We start from the raw sequence: 21,486 nt of genomic DNA on the forward strand, positions 1-21,486 counted from the left end.
ATGGGCGAGGTATTAAATGTGTACTTCTGTCAGTATTCAGCAAAGAGAAGGACTTGATGAGTCTGGGAAAGGGTGTGTAGATATTTTGGGTCATGTTGAGATCAAAAATGAGGTGTTGGGATTCTTGAGAAACATTAAGGTAGACAACTCCCCAGGGTCTGATGGAACATACCCCAGAATAATGAGAGAGGCAAGGGAGGAAATTGCTGGGACCTTGAGAGAAATTTTTGTATCCTCACTGGCTACAGGGGAGGTCCCAGAAGATTGGAGAATAGCCAATGTTGTTCCTTTGTTTAAGAAGAGTAGCAAGGATAATCCAGGCAACATGACTTGTCAAGTTTTAAACTCATGCTTGCCTTCACCGGCCGGGGCATTGAGCCTTACGTCAGTGGTAGGGAAATTATTGGAGAGGATTCTTTGAGACAGGATTTGCTCCCACTTGGAAATAAGTGGACGTATTAGTGAGAGGCAACATGGTTTTGTGAAGTGGAGGTCATGTCTCACTAACTTGATCGAGTTTTTTGAGGAAGTGACGATGATTATTGATGAAGGTAGGTCAGTGGATGTTGTCTACATGGACTTCAGTAAGGCCTTTGACAAGGTCCCTCATGGCAGACTGGTGCAGAAGGTGAAGTCACATGGGGTCAGAGGTGAGCTGGCAAGGTGGATACAGAACTGACTCGGTCATAGAAGACAGAGGGTAGCAGTGGAAGGGTGTGTTTCTGAATGGAGGGCTGTGACAAGTGGTGTTCCTCAGGGATCAGTGCTGGGACCTTTGCTGTTTGTAATATATATAAATGATTTGGAGAAAAATGTAACTGGATTGATTAGTAAGTTTGCAGACGACAGAAAGGTTGGTGGAATTGCAGAAAGTGATGAGGACCATCAGAGGATACAGCAGGATATAGATCAGTTGGGCGGAGAGATGGCAGATGGAGTTTAATCTGGACAAATGTGAGGTAATGCATTTTGGAAGGTCTAATACAGATAGGAAATATACAGTAAATGGCAGAACCTTTAAGAGTATTGATAGGCAAAGGGATCTGGGTGTACAGGTACACAGGTCACTGAAAGTGGCAATGCAGGTGGAGAAGGTAGTCAAGAAGGCATACGGCATGCTTGCCTTCATCGGCCGGGGCATTGAGTTTAATAATTAACAAGCTATGTTGCAGCTTTATAGAACATTAGTTAGGCCGCACTTGGAATATAGTGTTCAATTCTGGTCGCCACACTACCAGAAGGATGTGGAGACTTTGGAGAGGGTACAGAAAAGATTTACCAGGATGTTGCCTGGTATGGAGGGCATTAGCTATGAGTAGAGGTTGGAGAAACTTAGTTTGTTCTAACTGGAACGATGGAGGTTGAGGGGCGACCTAATAGAAGTCGACAAGATTATGAGGGGCATGGACAGAGTGGATAGTCAGAAGCTTTTTCCCAGGGCGGAAGAGTCAATTACTAGGGGGCATAGGTTTAAGGTGCGAGAGGCAAGGCTTAAAGGAGTTGTATGAGGCAAGTTTTTTACACAGAGGGTAGTGGGTGCCTGGAACTCGCTGCCGGGGGAGATAATGGAAGCAGATACCATAGTGACTTTTAAGGGGCATCTTGACAAATGCATGAATAGGATGGGAATAGAGGGATACAGTCCCCGGAAAGGTAGGCATTTTAGTTCAGTCAGGCAGCATGGTCGGTGCAGGCATGGAGGGCCGACTGGCCTGTTCCTGTGCTGTAATTTTCTTTGTTCTTTGAGGGAGAGCTGCGCTATCGGATGGAGTGCTGCACTGTCAGATGGTGAACACTGAGGGAGTTCTGCACTCTGAGGGCCAGGGTGTGCTGCTATGTTGGATTGTCCATACTGAGGGAGTGCTGCACTGTCGGAGAGACAGTAATGAGGGAGTGCTGCACTCTTGGAGGGTCAGTACTGAGGGAGTGCAGCACTGTCTGAGGGTCAGTAGTTAGATTAGTGCTGCAGTGTCTGAGGGTCAGGGGTTAGATTAGTGCTGCAGTGTCTGTGGGTCAGGGGTTAGATTAGTGCTGCAGTGTCTGAGGGTCAGGGGTTAGATTAGTGCTGCAGTGTCTGAGGGTCAGGGGTTAGATTAGTGCTGCAGTGTCTGAGGGTCAGGGGTTAGATTAGTGCTGCAGTGTCTGAGGGTCATCAGTACTGAGAAGTTGCTACATTGATGTTGGTGCAATTCCTTAGATGAGATGTTAATCTTACTGTCAGGACTGTGTGTTGATTGTAAATGTTGCCAAGATGATATCTGAGGAACTGAAATGAGGCCCCTCATGCCCCAATCAACATTCCTGCAACAACCACCCTCACTGATAGAGTTTAACTGGCCATGGTCTCGCTGTTTGAGGGAGCTTGTGTACTAGTTACCTGCTGAATTTTCTCAATTCACTCCCTCCTGCTATCTATCTGGAAGCCTCATTATGAATGCTCACTCACTTTACATTGATGTGCCTCCACACACTGTTATCCCACTGAAGCTGTCAGAGTGAGTTTTCATTTACCTCGGTGTTTTTAATGTTAGGACTTTAATTGCTTCATCACCAAAATATATATTTTTTAAAACTGGGTGAAATTTAAAACTTGACATTAAAGAATTATCCTGAGCAGAAAACATGGTCAAATATTCAGGATTTATCAATTGTATTATCACAAACCATTGAATAATACAGGTTTCTTACCAAATGTCATGAGTATTTTTTAGACAGGAAAATGAAGAAAAAAAATGAAGAATATGCTGCAAGTTTTGGTTTGTTGATTAAGAATCAAACGTGATGTTATAATTGAATTTCTAGGAATGTGTATTGAGCATGGTATATTGTGCTGGAGTAGAATATGGATTAATGAAGTTTAAAGACAGTAAATGTATTGGAGATGGGTAAAGATTATCATTGGGGATTGCACATAATATGTTGTATATGAAGGTATCTGGACTGTAACATTAACGCAGATGTGCATGAAGAGTAAGTGCAACTATTGTACCACTAGCTGCAGGCTCCTACACAAGGCTGTTGGAATCGAAGGGTCAGGACCAACTTTGGATTTTTAAAAAATGGCTCAAGGACAGAAAACAGCAAGTTGTAGTAAATGGTGATTTTTTTTAGATTGGAAGATAGGTAGACAGCCATGTTCCCCAAGGGTTGGTCATATATAAGAAGAAATTTTAGTTATTGAAATTGTTCGAATCCGTGCAGAGACCAACAAATCAAAAGAACAAAATTTATTGAACAAACCCCAAATAGAAAACCAATGGATAAGATCTCACTTTTTATAACTTTGAGACTTTAACAATCAAATCATAATTGTCATTAAAAATGAATTAACAGGGAAATTGTGGTCAATATAAAGTATAAATCACACGTTAAAAAGCAAATACGACAGAGAGATCTCATGGATTTACTGAAGAATGTGGCAGTAATTTCAGCCACAGAGTACTTCCTCAGGTGGAATCCCAGGATTTGGTCACCAATGCTCATCTGACAACAGCTCCCAAGCAATCCAAATTCCGCAGGCACAATCTTCACCAAACTGGTGCTCTTCAGTAGAACCTCCTCAGATCTGCTCATGATGCTGTGGATCCACCAGAAACATCGTTATGTGAACAACATTGTGTATCTGGACAGTCAGTTACTATCAACTAACAGAAAGCAGTTCCAGTAACCCTGGTTTTCTCTATTGCCAGCTCCTGGATCCAACCTTTATGTTCCTCAGTCTGCCTGCACTCTTGGGTGATCTGAGCTGAAATGGCTCTGTACCTTTTGTCTGGTTCAACCAGCCTCAATTTCCCTAGAAAGCAAAGTTTCAATTTCCCTTTCAATTGGGGTCTGACTCAAAAAATGCTTTTTAATTCATGAATTCTATCACAGTAAAAAATCTAAATTTTATGATGATACCTAACTTGGAGGTGTGGAAAACAGTGAAGATGATTCCAATTGACTACAAGAAAAGTAAAGTAAAAGTTTATTTATTAGTCACAAGTAGGCTTACATTTATACTGTAATGAAGTTACTGTGAAAATCCCCTAGTAGCCACACTCCAGCACCTGTTCGGGTACACTGAGGGAGCATTTAGCATGGCCAATGCACTTAACCAGCACGTCTTTGAACTGTGGGAGGAAACTGGAGCATCCGGAGGAAACCCACGCAGACACAGAGAGAATGTGCAAACTCCACACAGCCAGTGACCCAAGCCGGGAATCAAACCCGGGTCCCTGGAGCTATGAGGCAGCACTGCTAACCACTGTGCCGCCCCTGGATACAGATAGGCTAGCAGGATGGGGAGACCAGTCTCGGGTGGAATTTAATTCTGAGAGATGTGAGGTGATGTATTTTGGCAGACAGGATAGAAAGAGGCAAAAAATTCAAACAGTTCTAAAGAGTGTGCAGGGACAGAGGGACCTGGGGGTGGGGGGAGTATATTCATCGATTTCTGAACATGGCAGAGGATATTGAGGAGGTAGGTAGCAATGCATATGGAATCTTGGATTTAATAAGTAGAGGCACCTTCCCTGACCATTCCCTGGTTGTAATTAATGTGGATTAACACTAAGACAGATGGTGGGATTTTTGCAGGTTCTTTTAACCCCTCATCATTCAGTCTGGTATTTGTTACTATGGAGAGAATTTGTAGTTATGAGTTTGTTAATTATCACATAATAGGGACATGATGGGGATTTGGTTAGCTCAGTTGGCTGGATGGCTGTTTTGTGATGCAGAGCGACGCCAACAGCATGGGTTCAATTTCTGTACCCGCTGAGGTTAATCATGAAGGCTCTACTCAACCTTGCCCCTTGCCTGAGGTGTGGTGATCCTCAGGTTAAATCGCCACCAGTCAGCTCTACACCCCTTGAGGAGGTCATCTGGAACTATGGCGACTTAACCTTTACCAATAGCGACAGATGAACACAGATTGCAGCAAGAATCTTTCCAATCACCAATAACATGGACTAATATTAAACAACAGCAAATCAGGAGTGAGATGGGGACTGTTGGGTTGGAGTGAGGGGGGGGGCGGGTGCGGGGGTGGGGTGTAGGCGCTTCAGAGACCAGTCACCAAGGCAGTTGACAGACTCCTGTGCAGACCAATATCAGCTGGAGAACAGGCTTCACCCTAATAAGAATATCTTAGTCCTTTAGAGGGTGTAACACAGATTCAGCAGAATGGTGCTGGAGCTAACAGGATGAGGACAGATTTCATAAACTGCGTTTGTGTTCCCATCAGGAGATTAATGGGTGCCCTATCTGTGATCACCAACTCCATTCCCTCTCCGAGATCCATCAACATTACCACCCAAATCTGTTTTTTATTCATTCATGGGATGTGGGCATCGCTGGCTGGCCAGGATTTAGTGCCCATCTCTCATCACCCTTGAACTCAGTGGCTTGCTAGGCCATTTCAGAGGGCAGTTGAGAGCCAACCACATTGCTGTGGCTCTGGAGTCACATGGTCCCCAGGCCAGGTAAGGGTGGCAGATTTTATTTCCCAAAGGACATTAGTGAACCAGTTGGCTTCTTACGATTATTGCTTATAGTTTCATAGTCACCATCACTGAGCTGAGCTTTCAATTCTAGATTTGTTAATTCAATTGATTAATTTAAATTCCACCAGCTGCAATAATGGGATTTGAATTGGCTTTCCCAGAGCATTAACCTGTGACTGTGGATGAATAGTCTAGTGAACATATCAGTGTGTCACCATCTCAAAGTTACAACTGACATTGTCTGTGTCTGTGATCTTGGTAAAATGTCCCATCTCATTGTTCTATACTCTGTGATGCAGGTGGCTCCATGCTATCGTTCTCCAACACCTCTCCACTCTGATACAGCAGGAAGGAGCACTTTCTGCTCAGAGCCAAATCCCTTTAGAAACAATGGCTTCTCTTCCTGCTCCAGCACCATTATTTCTGAAGCATCCATCCACCTATCCAACTTCTCAGCAGCAGCCCAAAGAAACCATCAGGAGGTTGTGGGGATGGAAGGTAAATTCCCCTAACTTTTTGGAAGGTTTTTTTTTTGCCTACCTATTGTAAATGCCCAAGTGTCCTGGCTGCCTGAGCAGTCACCCCTCTCCTGAAACCTCCTGAGCCTTCTCACTGATGTGGACTGCAATCATTACTGCGTTGGCAGCCTCCATGGTAACCACTTCATTTGCTGCCACTATTGTGTGGCCCTCTTGTCCTGCCACTTAGTAAAGCAGTCACCTCCTCAACAAAATCAACAATAGTTAAGAAAGCCACCAAAGCCTCTACTTCCTTGGAAGACGAAGGAAATTTGGCATGTCAGCTACAACTCTCACCAATTTTTACTGATGCACCATAGTAAGCATTCTTTCTGGTTGTATCACAGCTTGGTATGGCTCCTGCTCTGACCAAGACGGCAAGGAACTACACAAGGTCGTCAATGTAGCCCAATCCATCACACAAACCAGTCTCCCATCCATTGACTCTGTCTACACTTCCCGCTGCCTCAGCAAAGCAGCCGGATAATTAAGGATCCCACGCACCCCGGACATTCTCTCTTCCACCTTCTTCCCTGCTGCCATCAGACTTTTGAATGGACCTACCTTGCATTAAGTTGACCTTTCTCTACACCTAGCTATAACACGACATTCTGCACTCTCTTGTTTTCTTCTCTACGAATGGTATGCTTTGTCTGTATAGCACGCAAGAAACAATACTTTTCACTCTACTAATACATGTGCCAATAACACATCAAATCAAATCCACTGACATCCTACATTCCCATATTTGCTCTATCGCTAAGATGGCTTTTTCCACCTTCATCCGTTTCCTCCCCTGCCTCAGCTTTTTGGCTGTGAAAATTTTTAACCATGCTTTTATTGCCTCTATACATGACCATTGCAATGATCTCCACCAGATTCCCACATTTCACCGTCACCTTCTGTCAATTCATCTAAACTCAACGAGCCGGATTCTCACTGGCACCAAGAGCTGTGTGAATTGAAACTGGAGCAGCAACAGTAATTTGTGATTTTAGCAGAGGGGAAAGGAGATGTTAAATAATTTAAATCAAGGGCTGACAATGTATATATAAATGTTCAGTAATGAATTGGAACCAGAGGGATTGTTTTAATGCAACATGGCAGGACAGTGAAGATCTGCAACCCTGTGGGATATTAGAACATAGACAAAATACAGCACAAACAGGCCCTTCGGCCCACAAGTTGCGCCGGTCATGTCCCTACCTACCTAGGCTTATATATAGGCCTACCTATAACTCTCAATCCTATTAAGTTCCATGTACTCATCCAGGAGTCTCTTAAAAGACCCTATCGAGTTTGCCTCCACCACCACTGACGGCAGTCGATTCCACTCACCCACCACCCTCTGAGTGAAAAACTTACCCCTAACAAAATGGTTGACGAAGGAAGGGCCGTGGATGTTGTCTATATGGACTTTAGTAAAGCGTCTGACAAAGTCCCTCATGGTAGGCTAGTGAAAAAGGTTGTATCCCATGGGATAAAGGGGGAGGTGGCTAGATGGGTGGAGAACTGGCTTGGTCATAGAAGACAGAGGGTGGTAGTGGAAGGGTCTTTTTCCAGCTGGAGGCCTGTGACTAGTGGTGTACCGCAGGGCTCTGTATTGGGACCTCTGCTGTTTGTGATTTATATAAATGATCTGGAAGAACATAGAACATAGAACATAGAACATTACAGCGCAGAACAGGCCCTTCGGCCCACGATGTTGCACCGACCAGTTAAAAAACAAAAAAAACAAACTGTGACCCTCCAACCTAAACCAATTTCTTTTCGTCCATGAACCTATCTACGGATCTCTTAAACGCCCCCAAACTAGGCGCATTTACTACTGATGCTGGCAGGGCATTCCAATCCCTCACCACCCTCTGGGTAAAGAACCTACCCCTGACATCGGTTCTATAACTACCCCCCCTCAATTTAAAGCCATGCCCCCTCGTGCTGGATTTCTCCATCAGAGGAAAAAGGCTATCACTATCCACCCTATCTAAACCTCTAATCATCTTATATGTTTCAATAAGATCCCCTCTTAGCCGCCGCCTTTCCAGCGAAAACAATCCCAAATCCCTCAGCCTCTCCTCATAGGATCTCCCCTCCATACCAGGCAACATCCTGGTAAACCTCCTCTGCACCCTCTCCAAAGCCTCCACATCCTTCCTGTAATGTGGGGACCAGAACTGCACACAGTACTCCAAGTGCGGCCGCACCAGAGTTGTGTACAGTTGCAACATAACGCTACGACTCCTAAATTCAATCCCCCTACCAATAAACGCCAAGACACCATATGCCTTCTTAACAACCTTATCTACTTGATTCCCAACTTTCAGGGATCTATGCACACATACACCTAGATCCCTCTGCTCCTCCACACTATTCAAAGTCCTCCCGTTAGCCCTATACTCAACACATCTGTTATTCCTACCAAATTGAATTACCTCACACTTCTCCGCATTAAACTCCATCCGCCACCTCTCGGCCCAACTTTGCAACCTGTCTAAGTCTTCCTGCAAACTACGACACCCTTCCTCACTGTCTACCACACCACCGACTTTGGTGTCATCAGCAAATTTGCTAATCCACCCAACTATACCCTCATCCAGATCATTAATAAATATTACAAACAGCAGTGGCCCCAAAACAGATCCCTGAGGTACACCACTTGTAACCGCACTCCATGATGAATATTTACTATCAACCACCACCCTCTGTTTCCTATCCGCTAGCCAATTCCTGATCCAATTTCCTAGATCACCCCCAATCCCATACATCTGCATTTTCTGCAGAAGCCTACCATGGTGAACCTTATCAAACGCCTTACTAAAATCCATATATACCACGTCCACTGCCTTGCCCCCATCCACCTCCTTGGTCACTTTCTCAAAAAACTCAATAAGGTTAGTAAGGCACGACCTACCTGCCACAAAACCATGCTGACTATCACCTATCAATTCATTACTCTCCAAATAACTATAAATCCTATCCCTTATAATTTTTTCCAACATCTTGCCGACAACAGAAGTGAGACTCACCGGTCTATAATTCCCGGGGAAGTCTCTGTTCCCCTTCTTAAACAATGGGACAACATTCGCTAACCTCCAATCTTCTGGTACTATACCAGAGGCCAACGACGACCTGAAGATCAGAGCCAGAGGCTCTGCAATCACTTCTCTTGCCTCCCAGAGAATCCTTGGATAAATCCCATCCGGACCAGGGGATTTATCTATTTTCAGACCCTCCAGAATATCCTGCACATCCTCCTTATCAACTGTAATACTGTCTATTCTACTCCCTTGCAACCCAGTGTCCTCCTCAGCTATATTCATGTCCCCTTGCGTGAACACCGAAGAGAAATATTGGTTCAATGCTTCACCAATCTCCTCCGGTTCCACACATAACTTCCCTCTGCCATCTATAACTGGCCCTAAACTTGCCCTAACCAACCTTCTGTTCTTGACATACCTATAGAACGCCTTAGGATTCTCTTTAACCCTATCCGCCAAAGTCTTCTCATGTCCCCTTTTAGCCCTTCTAAGCTCGCTCTTCAACTCCCTCTTAGCCAATCTAAAGCTTTCTAGTGCACTACCCGAGTGCTCACGTCTCATCCGAACATAAGCCTCCTTTTTCTTTTTAACCAACAAAGAAACTTTTTTGGTGCACCACGGTTCCCTAGCCCTACCAATTCCTCCTTGCCTGACAGGGACATACCTATCACAGACTCGCAGTAGCTGCTCCTTGAAAAAACTCCACATGTCGGACGTTCCCAGTCCCTGTAATCTCCTAGTCCAACCTATGTTTCCTAATTCTCTCCTAATAGCCTCATAATTACCCTTCCCCCAGCTAAAACCACTGGCCCGAGGTTCATGCCTATCCCTTTCCATCACTAAGGTGAACGTAACCGAATTGTGGTCACTATCACCAAAATGCACACCAACTTCCAAGTCTAGCACCTGGTCTGGCTCATTTCCCAGCACCAGATCCAATATAGCCTCACCTCTAGTTGGCCTGTCTACATACTGAGTCAAAAAACCTTCCTGCACGCTTTGAACAAAAACTGACCCCTCTAACGAGCTAGAGCTATAACAATTCCAGTCAATATTAGTCAAGTTAAAATCCCCCATAACAATTGCCCTATTACTTTCACTCCTAAGCAGGATTGACTCCGCAATCCTTTCCTCAACCTCTCTAGAACTTTTAGGAGGTCTATAAAAGACTCCCAACAGGGTGACCTCTCCTCTCCTATTTCTAATCTCCGCCCATACTACCTCAACAGATAAGTCCTCATCAAACCTCCTCTCTGACACTGTGATACAATCTCTGACCAATAATGCTACCCCTCCCCCTCTTCTACCTCCTTCCCTACTTCGACAAAAACATTTGAAGAAGGAGTAACTACTTCGACAAAAACATTTGAAGAAGGAGTAACTGGGGTGATCAGTAAGTTTGCGGACGACACAAAACTGGCAGGACTTGCAGATAGTGAGGAACATTGTCAGAGGCTACAGAAGGATATAGATAGGCTGGAAGTTTGGGCAAGGAAATGGCAGATGGAGTTCAATCCTGATAAATGCGAAGTGATGCATTTTGGTGGGAATAATGTAGGGAGGAGCTACACGATAAATGGAAGAACCATAAAGGGTGTAGAGACGCAGAGGGACCTGGGTGTGCAAGTCCACAGATCTTTGAAGGTGACGTCACAGGTGGAGAAGGTGGTGAAGAAGGCATATGGCATGCTTGCCTTTATAGGACGGGGCATAAAGTATAAAAGTTGGGGTCTGATGTTGCAGATGTATAGAACGTTGGTTCGGCCGCATTTGGAATACTGCGTCCAGTTCTGGTCGCCACACTACCAGAAGGACGTGGAGGCTTTGGAGAGAGTACAGAGGAGGTTTACCAGGATGATGCCTGGTATGGAGGGGCTTGGTTATGAGGAGAGATTGGGGAAACTGGGGTTGTTCTCCTTGGAAAGACGGAGGATGAGGGGAGACTTAATAGAGGTGTATAAAATTATGAAAGGCATAGATAGGGTGAACGGTGGGAAGCTTTTCCCCGGGTCGGTGGTGACGTTCACGAGGGGTCATAGGTTCAAGGTGAAGGGGGGGAGGTTTAACACAGATATCAGAAGGACATATTTTACACAGAGGGTCGTGGGGGCCTGGAATGTGTTGCCGGGCAAGGTGGTGGAGGCGGACACACTGGGAACGTTTAAGACTTATCTAGACAGCTATATGAACGGAGTGGGAATGGAGGGATACAAAAGAGTGGTCTAGTTTGGACCAGGGAGCGGCGCGGGCTAATTGTTCCTTGTTTCTCGTTTCAAGGCTTCATTCTATGATCATCTTGCTGGTGCCAGTACAGAGCGAGACTGCGGATAGTTGGGAACCTGTCTCGGGGGCAGAGAATTCATATGGTGTTCGTGGAAGTGGAAATGACTAGGGTTGGGAAGCATTTTCCGATCAGGGCCAATGTGATCTCCTGGAGTCGTTTCGATCGCCTCAGGGGGTTGGAAAGGAATTTCCCAGATTTTGTTTCCCCCATATTGGCCCTGGGGTTTTCACTCTGGGTTTTCGCCTCTCCCTGGAGATCACATGGTCTGGAATGGGGGGGTGGGGGTGAGTTAATAGGTTGTGATGAACAAAGCATCGTAGCTGTGAGGGACAGCTCGGTGGATAGGATATTGGTATGTAGATAGGCTGGAAAATTGGGCGGGGATCCTGGATTCAGGATTCAATCCTGGACCGGGGAGTGGCGCGGGCTTGGAGGGCCGAAGGGCCTGTTCCTGTGCTGTATTGTTCTTTGTTCTTTGTTCTGACATCTCCTCTGTACCTACTCCCCAGCACCTTAAACCTGTGTCCTCTCGTAGCAGCCATTTCAGCCCTGGGGAAAAGCCACCGAGAATCCACCCGATCTATACTTCTCAACATCTTGTACACCTCTATCAGGTCACCTCTCATCCTTCGTCTCTCCAAGGAGAAAAGACCGAGCTCCCTCAGCCTATCCTCATAAGGCATGCCAACCAATCCAGGCAACATCCTTGTAAATCTTCTCTGCACCCTTTCAATCATTTCCACATCACTCCTGTAATGAGGCGACCAGAACTGAGCACAGTACTCCAAGTTGGGTCTGACGAGGCTCTTATAAAGCTGCATCATTATCTCCCGACTCCTAAACTCAATCCCTCGATTGATGAAGGCCAGCACACCATACACCTTCTTAACCACCTCCTCTATCTGCGAGGCCGATTTAAGAGTCCATAGAACCATAGAACCCTACAGTGCAGAAGGAGGCCATTCGGCCCATCGAGTCTGCACCGACCACAATCCCACCCAGGCCCTACCCCCACATATTTACCCGCTAATCCCTCTAACCTATGCCTCTCAGGGGCAATTTTAACCTGGCCAATCAACCTAACCCGCACATCTTTGGACTGTGGGAGGAAACCGGAGCACCCGGAGGAAACCCACGCAAACACGAGGAGAATGTGTAAACTCCACACAGACAGTGACCCAAGCCGGGAATCGAACTCGGGACCCTGGAGCTGTGAAGCAGCAGTGCTAACCACTGTGCTACCGTGCCGTCCTATGGACCCGGACCCCAAGGTCCTTCTGATCCTCTACACTGCTAAGAGTCTTACCCTTGATATTATACTCCTTCATCCCATTTGACCTGCCAAAATGGACCACTACACATTTATCCGGGTTGAAGTCCATCTGCCACTTCTCTGCCCAGTCTTGCATCCTATCTATGTCACGCTGCAGCTTCTGACATCCCTCCAACCTATTCACAACACCACCAACCTTCGTGTCGTCGGCAAACTTACCAACCCATCCCTCCATTTCCTCATCCAGGTCATTTATGAAAATGACAAACAGCAAGGGTCCCAGAACAGATCCCTGGGGCACTCCACTGGTGACCGACCTCCATTCAGAAAAAGACCCATCTACAACCACTCTCTGCCTTCTGCAGGCAAGCCAGTTCTGAATCCACAAGACAACAGCCCCTTGGATCCCATGCCCTCTCACTTTCTCGAAGTCTTGCATGGGGGACCTTATCGAATGCCTTGCTGAAGTCCATGTAAACCACATCTACCGCTTTTCCTTTGTCAATGTGTTTAGTCACATTTTCAAAGAACTCCACCAGGCTCGTAAGGCACGATCTGCCTTTGACAAAGCCGGTCGGTAATTTCCTGGGCTATCCCTATTCCCTTTCTTGAATATAGGAACCACATCCGCAATCCTCTGGAACCTCTGCTGTCTCCATCGACAACGCAAAGATGCCAGAGGCTCTGCAATCTCTTCCCTTGCCTCCCACAGTAACCTGGGGTACATCCCATCCGGTCCCGGCGACTTATCTATCTTGATGCTATTCAAAATTTCCAACACATCCTCTTTCTTAATGTCCACATACTCAATCTTTTCAGTCCGCCTCAATCCTGTAGTACAACCATCCAGGTCTTTTTCCACCGTGAATACCAAGGTAAAATATTCATTAAGCACCTCTGCTATTTCTTCCGGTTCTGTACAGACTTTCTCACCTTCACCTTTTATAGGTCCTATTCCTTCATAGAATATAGAACAGTACAGCACAGAACAGGCCCTTCGGCCCACGATGTTGTGCCGAGCTTTATCTGAAACCAAGATCAAGCTATCCCACTCCCTATCATCCTGGTGTGCTCCATGTGCCTATCCAATAACCGTTTAAATGTTCCTAAAGTGTCTGACTCCACTATCACTGCAGGCAGTCCATTCCACACCCCAACCACTCTCTGCGTAAAGAACCTACCTCTGATATCCTTCCTATATCTCCCACCACGAACCCTCTAGTTATGCCCCCTTGTAATAGCTCCATCCACCCGAGGAAATAGTCTTTGAACATTCACTCTATCTATCCCCTTCATCATTTTATAAACCTCTATTAAGTCTCCCCTCAGCCTCCTCCGCTCCAGAGAGAACAGGCCTAGCTCCCTCAACCTTTCCTCATAAGACCTACCCTCCAAACCAGGCAGCATCCTGGTAAATCTCCTCTGCACTCTTTCCAGCGCTTCCACATCCTTCTTATAGTGAGGTGACCAGAACTGCACACAATATTCCAAATGTGGTCTCACCAAGGTCCTGTTCAGTTGCAGCATAACCCCACGGCTCTTAAACTCCAACCCCCTGTTAATAAAAGCTAACACACTATAGGCCTTCTTCACAGCTCTATCCACTTGAGTGGCAACCTTTAGAGATCTGTGGATATGGACTCCAAGATCTCTCTGTTCCTCCACAGTCTTCAGAACCCGACCTTTGACCCTGTAATCCACATTTAAATTTGTTCTACCAAAATGAATCACCTCACATTTATCAGGGTTAAACTCCATTTGCCATTTTTCAGCCCAGCTTTGCATCCTATCTATGTCTCTTTGCAGCCTACAACAGCCCTCCACCTCATCCACTACTCCACCAATCTTGGTGTCATCAGCAAATTTACTGATCCACCCTTCAGCCCCCTGCTCTAAGTCATTAATAAAAATCACAAAGAGCAGAGGACCAAGCACTGATCCCTGTGGACCACATCTCATCCTTTTACTCTTCATATATTTATAGAACGCCTTAGGGTTCTCCTTAATCTTACCTGCCAAGGCCTTCTCGTGACCCCTTCTGGCTCTCCTAATTTCTTTCTTAAGTCCCTTCCTACAAGCCGTATACTCATCTAGATCCCTATCATCGCCTAGCTCTCGGAACCTTTTGTACGCTTTCCTTTTCTTTTTGACGAGGTTCAGCGCAGCTTTCACGTACCACGGTTCCCGTAACCTACCAACACCTCCCTGTCTCATCGGAACGTTGTCATGCAGAACTCCAGACAAACATTCCTTGAAAATCTGCCACCTTACTTCAGTACTTTTCCTCGAGAATGCCTCCTTCCAATTTATGCCTCTAATCTCTTGCCTGATGGCTTCATATTTCCCCTTATTCCAGATAAACACTTTCCTAGCTTGCCTGATCCTATCTCTTTCCAATGCTAGCGTAAAGGAGATAGAGTTATGATCACTATCCCCAAGATGCTCCCCCACTGAGAGATCTCACACCTGTCCAGGCTCATTAGCCAGTACCAGATCGAGTACAGCCTCTCCTCTTGTAGGCTTATCCACATACTGTGTCAGGAAACCCTCCTGAACACACCTAACAAACTCCTCCCCATCCAAACCCCTTATCCTAGGGATATTCCAATCAATGTTTGGGAAATTAAAGTCTCCCATCACGACAACCCTGTTATTACTACATCTCTCCAGGATCTGTTTCCCTATCTGCTCCTCAACATCCCTGTTGCTATTGGGCGGCCTATAGAAAACACCCAGCAAAGTTATCGACCCCTTTCCACTCCGAACTTCCACCCACAGAGACTCCGTAGACAATCCCTCCACGGCTTCCACCTTCTCTACAGCTGTGACACTATCCCTGATCAGCAGTGCCACTCCCCCCCCCCCCCTCTTCTGCCTCCCTCTCTGTCCTTTCTGAAACATCTGAAACCCGGTACCTGGAGTATCCAGTCCTGTCCCTGTCCCCAAGTCTCCGTAATGGCCACCACATCACACTTCCAAGCATCGATCCACACTCTAAGCTCATCCACTTTATTCACTACACTCCTGGCGTTAAAATAGACACACCTCAAACCTTTGGTCTGAGCTGTCCCCTTCTCCATCACCCGTCTATTCTCCCTCCTGCACTGTGTACAATCCTTCTCTATTTGCAGGCTAACCTCCTCGCTCTCAGTCACCTCATCACGATTCCCTCCCCCCAACCTTTCTCGTTAAAGTTTCCGGATGAAGCTTCCGGATGAACACATGTAGGACTCAAACTCCGGTTCAGTTTCTGGAGTCAGTGTAGGATGTATGAGCAGCTGAGAATTTCCTGCCGCACGTGATCAGGAAGTAGCCACTGCGCTGTTACAGTGCAGCGGGCAGCATGTAGGCGACCATACCACAGGATATGGAGAGACAGTACAGGAATGTGGCAGTCTCTCAAACCAGTTTCCAGCACTGAAACCACTAAAGGTGACAACAGGTTAGGGAGTACTGTCTGGAACACATTCAGGACATAGTAGAGCTAAGAACTGCATGGGCTGGAGGAGGAGAAAGGCAAAGTTTAGAAACATAGAGGTCCTAGAAGTTTTGACAAGGGGGAGAGACAGGTGTGTGCATGACCTTCGACCTGAGAGCTGTCTGATGAAGGTCAAGGACATCTTAGCCAAATGGAGCCAAGATCAAGTACATCAGTGAGTGGGGGAAGAACCTTTTGAGGGAGAAAGGAAACCAGCGGAAGTCCTTCTCCAAGTGGGAACCAATGTTATCGGCAGGAAAAGAATTGAGGCCCTGCTGCCAGAGCCAGGAAGCTGGTAAGGAAATTAAAAATCAGGAATCAAGGGTAATAATCTCCAAATTACTCGCAGAGACCTGGGTTGGTGACTACTGAACAGTCAGGTAAAACAGGTTAACTTGCAGGTGGTTTCAGATTCCTGTGGCATTCAGACCAGTCCTGGGTAACCTTCCAGTGTTATAATGTCCCGATTGCCCGGGTTGAGATGCGATAGAAAGTAAATATGTTTCTCCGTCAGACTGGCAACTTTATAAAATTATTTTTTTCCATATTTTTCGAAATGGACAATTGCTGGCTTGATAGAATAGCTCCAGCTGATCAGGAATGTGTGTCTCTGTTACTGGGTTACTGTGTGACACTGACTGGATTGTGTGTCAGTGTTACTGTGTGACACTGACTGGAATGTGTGTCTGTGTTACTGGGTTACTGTGTGACACTGACTGGAATGTGTGTGTGTTACTGTGTTACTGTGTGACACTGACTGGAATGTGTGTCTGTGTTACTGTGTGACACTGACTGGAATGTGTGTCTGTGTTACTGGGTTACTGTGTGACACTGACTGGAATGTGTGTCTGTGTTACTGTGTGACACTGACTGGAATGTGTGTCTGTGTTACTGGGTTACTGTGTGACACTGACTGGAATGTGTGTCTGTGTTACTGGGTTACTGTGTGACACTGACTGGAATGTGTGTCTGTGTTACTGTGTGACACTGACTGGAATGTGTGTCTGTGTTACTGGGTTACTGTGTGACACTGACTGGAATGTGTGTCTCTGTTACTGGGTTACTGTGTGACACTGACTGGATTGTGTGTCAGTGTTACTGTGTGACACTGACTGGAATGTGTGTCTGTGTTACTGGGTTACTGTGTGACACTGACTGGAATGTGTGTCTGTGTTACTGGGTTACTGTGTGACACTGACTGGAATGTGTGTCTGTGTTACTGTGTTACTGTGTGACACTGACTGGAATGTGTGTCCATGTTACTGGGTTACTGTGTGACACTGACTGGAATGTGTGTCTGTGTTACTGGGTTACTGTGTGACACTGACTGGAATGTGTGTCTGTGTTACTGGGTTACTGTGTGACACTGACTGGAATGTGTGTGTGTGTGACTGTGTTACTGTGTGACACTGACTGGAATGTGTGTCCGTGTTACTGTGTTACTGTGTGACACTGACTGGAATGTGTGTGTGTGTTACTGGGTTACTGTGTGACACTGACTGGAATGTGTGTCTGTGTTACTGTGCAACACTGACTGGATTGTGTGTCAGTGTTACTGGGTTACTGTGTGACACCGACTGGAATGTGTGTGTGTGTTACTGGGTTACTGTGTGACACTGACTGGAATGTGTGTCTGTGTTACTGGGTTACTGTGTGACACTGACTGGAATGTGTGTGTGTGTTACTGGGTGACTGTGTGACACTGACTGGAATGTGTGTGTGTGTTACTGGGTTACTGTGTGACACTGACTGGAATGTGTGTCTGTGTTACTGGGTTACTGTGTGACACTGACTGGAATGTGTGTGTGTGTTACTGGGTTACTGTGTGACACTGACTGGAATGTGTGTCTGTGTTACTGGGTTACTGTGTGACACTGACTGGAATGTGTGTCTGTGTTACTGGGTTACTGTGTGACACTGACTGGAATGTGTGTGTGTGTTACTGGGTTACTGTGTGACACTGACTGGAATGTGTGTCTGTGTTACTGGGTTACTGTGTGACACTGACTGGAATGTGTGTCTGTGTTACTGGGTTACTGTGTGACACTGACTGGAATGTGTGTCTGTGTTACTGGGTTACTGTGTGACACTGACTGGAATGTGTGTCTGTGTTACTGGGTTACTGTGTGACACTGACTGGAATGTGTGTGTGTGTTACTGGGTTACTGTGCAACACTGACTGGATTGTGTGTCAGTGTTACTGGGTTACTGTGTGACACCGACTGGAATGTGTTACTGGGTTACTGTGTGACACTGACTGGAATGTGTGTCTGTGTTACTGTGTGACACTGACTGGAATGTGTGTCTGTGTTACTGGGTTACTGTGTGACACTGACTGGAATGTGTGTCTGTGTTACTGGGTGACTGTGTGACACTGACTGGAATGTGTGTCTGTGTTACTGGGTGACTGTGTGACACTGACTGGAATGTGTGTCTGTGTTACTGGGTTACTGTGTGACACTGACTGGAATGTGTGTGTGTGTTACTGGGTTACTGTGCAACACTGACTGGATTGTGTGTCAGTGTTACTGGGTTACTGTGTGACACCGACTGGAATGTGTGTGTGTGTTACTGGGTTACTGTGTGACACTGACTGGAATGTGTGTCTGTGTTACTGGGTTACTGTGTGACACTGACTGGAATGTGTGTCTGTGTTACTGGGTTACTGTGTGACACTGACTGGAATGTGTGTGTGTGTTACTGGGTTACTGTGTGACACTGACTGGAATGTGTGTCTGTGTTACTGTGTTACTGTGTGACACTGACTGGAATGTGTGTCCATGTTACTGGGTTACTGTGTGACACTGACTGGAATGTGTGTCTGTGTTACTGGGTTACTGTGTGACACTGACTGGAATGTGTGTCTGTGTTACTGGGTTACTGTGTGACACTGACTGGAATGTGTATCTGTGTTACTGGGTTACTGTGTGACACTGACTGGAATGTGTGTCTGTGTTACTGCGTTACTGTGTGACACTGACTGGAATGTGTGTGTGTGTTACTGGGTTACTGTGTGACACTGACTGGAATGTGTGTCTGTGTTACTGCGTTACTGTGTGACACTGATTGGAATGTGTGTCTGTGTTACTGGGTTACTGTGTGACACTGACTGGAATGTGTGTTTATGTTACTGGGTTACTGTGTGACACTGACTGGAATGTGTGTCTGTGTTACTGGGTTACTGTGTGACACTGACTGGAATGTGTGTTTATGTTACTGGGTTACTGTGTGACACTGACTGGAATGTGTGTCTGTGTTACTGGGTTACTGTGTGACACTGACTGGAATGTGTGTCTGTGTTACTGGGTTACTGTGTGACACTGACTGGAATGTGTGTCTGTGTTACTGGGTTACTGTGTGACACTGACTGGAATGTGTGTCTGTGTTACTGGGTTACTGTGAGACACTGACTGGAATGTGTGTGTGTTACTGGGTTACTGTGTGACACTGACTGGAATGTGTGTCTGTGTTACTGTGTGACACTGACTGGAATGTGTGTCTGTGTTACTGGGTTACTGTGTGACACTGACTGGAATGTGTGTCTGTGTCACTGGGTTACTGTGTGACACTGACTGGAATGTGTGTTTGTGTTACTGGGTTACTGTGTGACACTGACTGGAATGTGTGTCTGTGTTACTGGGTTACTGTGTGACACTGACTGGAATGTGTGTCTGTGTTACTGTGTTACTGTGTGACACTGACTGGAATGTGTGTCTGTGTTACTGGGTTACTGTGTGACACTGACTGGAATGTGTGTCTGTGTTACTGCGTTACTGTGTGACACTGACTGGAATGTGTGTGTGTGTTACTGTGTGACACTGACTGGAATGTGTGTCTGTGTTACTGGGTTACTGTGTGACACTGACTGGAATGTGTGTCTGTGTTACTGGGTTACTGTGTGACACTGACTGGAATGTGTGTCTGTGTTACTGTGTTACTGTGTGACACTGACTGGAATGTGTGTCCATGTTACTGGGTTACTGTGTGACACTGACTGGAATGTGTGTCTGTGTTACTGGGTTACTGTGTGACACTGACTGGAATGTGTGTCTGTGTTACTGGGTTACTGTGTGACACTGACTGGAATGTGCGTCTGTGTTACTGGGTTACTGTGTGACACTGACTGGAATGTGTGTGTGTGTGACTGTGTTACTGTGTGACACTGACTGGAATGTGTGTCCGTGTTACTGTGTTACTGTGTGACACTGACTGGAATGTGTGTGTGTGTTACTGGGTTACTGTGTGACACTGACTGGAATGTGTGTGTGTGTTACTGGGTTACTGTGCAACACTGACTGGATTGTGTGTCAGTGTTACTGGGTTACTGTGTGACACCGACTGGAATGTGTGTCTGTGTTACTGGGTTACTGTGTGACACTGACTGGAATGTGTGTCTGTGTTACTGGGTTACTGTGTGACACTGACTGGAATGTGTGTCTGTGTTACTGGGTTACTGTGAGACACTGACTGGAATGTGTGTCTGTGTTACTGTGTGACACTGACTGGAATGTGTGTCTGTGTTACTGGGTTACTGTGTGACACTGACTGGAATGTGTGTCTGTGTTACTGGGTTACTGTGTGACACTGACTGGAATGTGTGTCTGTGTTACTGGGTTACTGTGTGACACTGACTGGAATGTGTGTCTGTGTTACTGGGTTACTGTGTGACACTGACTGGAATGTGTGTCTGTGTTACTGTGTGACACTGACTGGAATGTGTGTCTGTGTTACTGGGTTACTGTGTGACACTGACTGGAATGTGTGTCTGTGTTACTGGGTTACTGTGTGACACTGACTGGAATGTGTGTTTGTGTTACTGGGTTACTGTGTGACACTGACTGGAATGTGTGTCTGTGTTACTGTGTTACTGTGTGACACTGACTGGAATGTGTGTGTGTGTTACTGTGTGACACTGACTGGAATGTGTGTCTGTGTTACTGTGTGACACTGACTGGAATGTGTGTCTGTGTTACTGGGTTACTGTGTGACACTGACTGGAATGTGTGTCTGTGTTACTGTGTTACTGTGTGACACTGACTGGAATGTGTGTGTGTGTTACTGTGTGACACTGACTGGAATGTGTGTCTGTGTTACTGTGTGACACTGACTGGAATGTGTGTGTGTGTTACTGGGTTACTGTGTGACACTGACTGGAATGTGTGTGTGTGTTACTGGGTTACTGTGTGACACTGACTGGAATGTGTGTCTGTGTTACTGTGTTACTGTGTGACACTGACTGGAATGTGTGTGTGTGTTACTGTGTGACACTGACTGGAATGTGTGTCTGTGTTACTGTGTGACACTGACTGGAATGTGTGTGTGTGTTACTGGGTTACTGTGTGACACTGACTGGAATGTGTGTGTGTGTGTTACTGGGTTACTGTGTGACACTGACTGGAATGTGTGTCT

The 21,486-nt window shown here is 46.1% G+C and overlaps 1 protein-coding gene across 1 annotated transcript in view; it reads right to left on the bottom strand.

The window, feature by feature from the left end:
* Window positions 1-2,622: 2,622 nt before the first annotated feature.
* The window catches only part of LOC144505534 (hexokinase-1-like), a 93,814-nt gene continuing 74,950 nt past the window's right edge, over window positions 2,623-21,486 (bottom strand). The window contains exon 11 of the mRNA XM_078231661.1: window positions 2,623-3,577. Within this exon, the coding sequence (XP_078087787.1) occupies window positions 3,570-3,577 (8 nt within the window). The 3' untranslated portion in view covers window positions 2,623-3,569. The remainder of the gene's footprint in view (window positions 3,578-21,486) is intronic.

Source organism: Mustelus asterias, chromosome 16 (assembly GCF_964213995.1).
Source record: "Mustelus asterias chromosome 16, sMusAst1.hap1.1, whole genome shotgun sequence".
In the NCBI taxonomy this organism is placed as follows: Eukaryota; Metazoa; Chordata; class Chondrichthyes; order Carcharhiniformes; family Triakidae; genus Mustelus; species Mustelus asterias.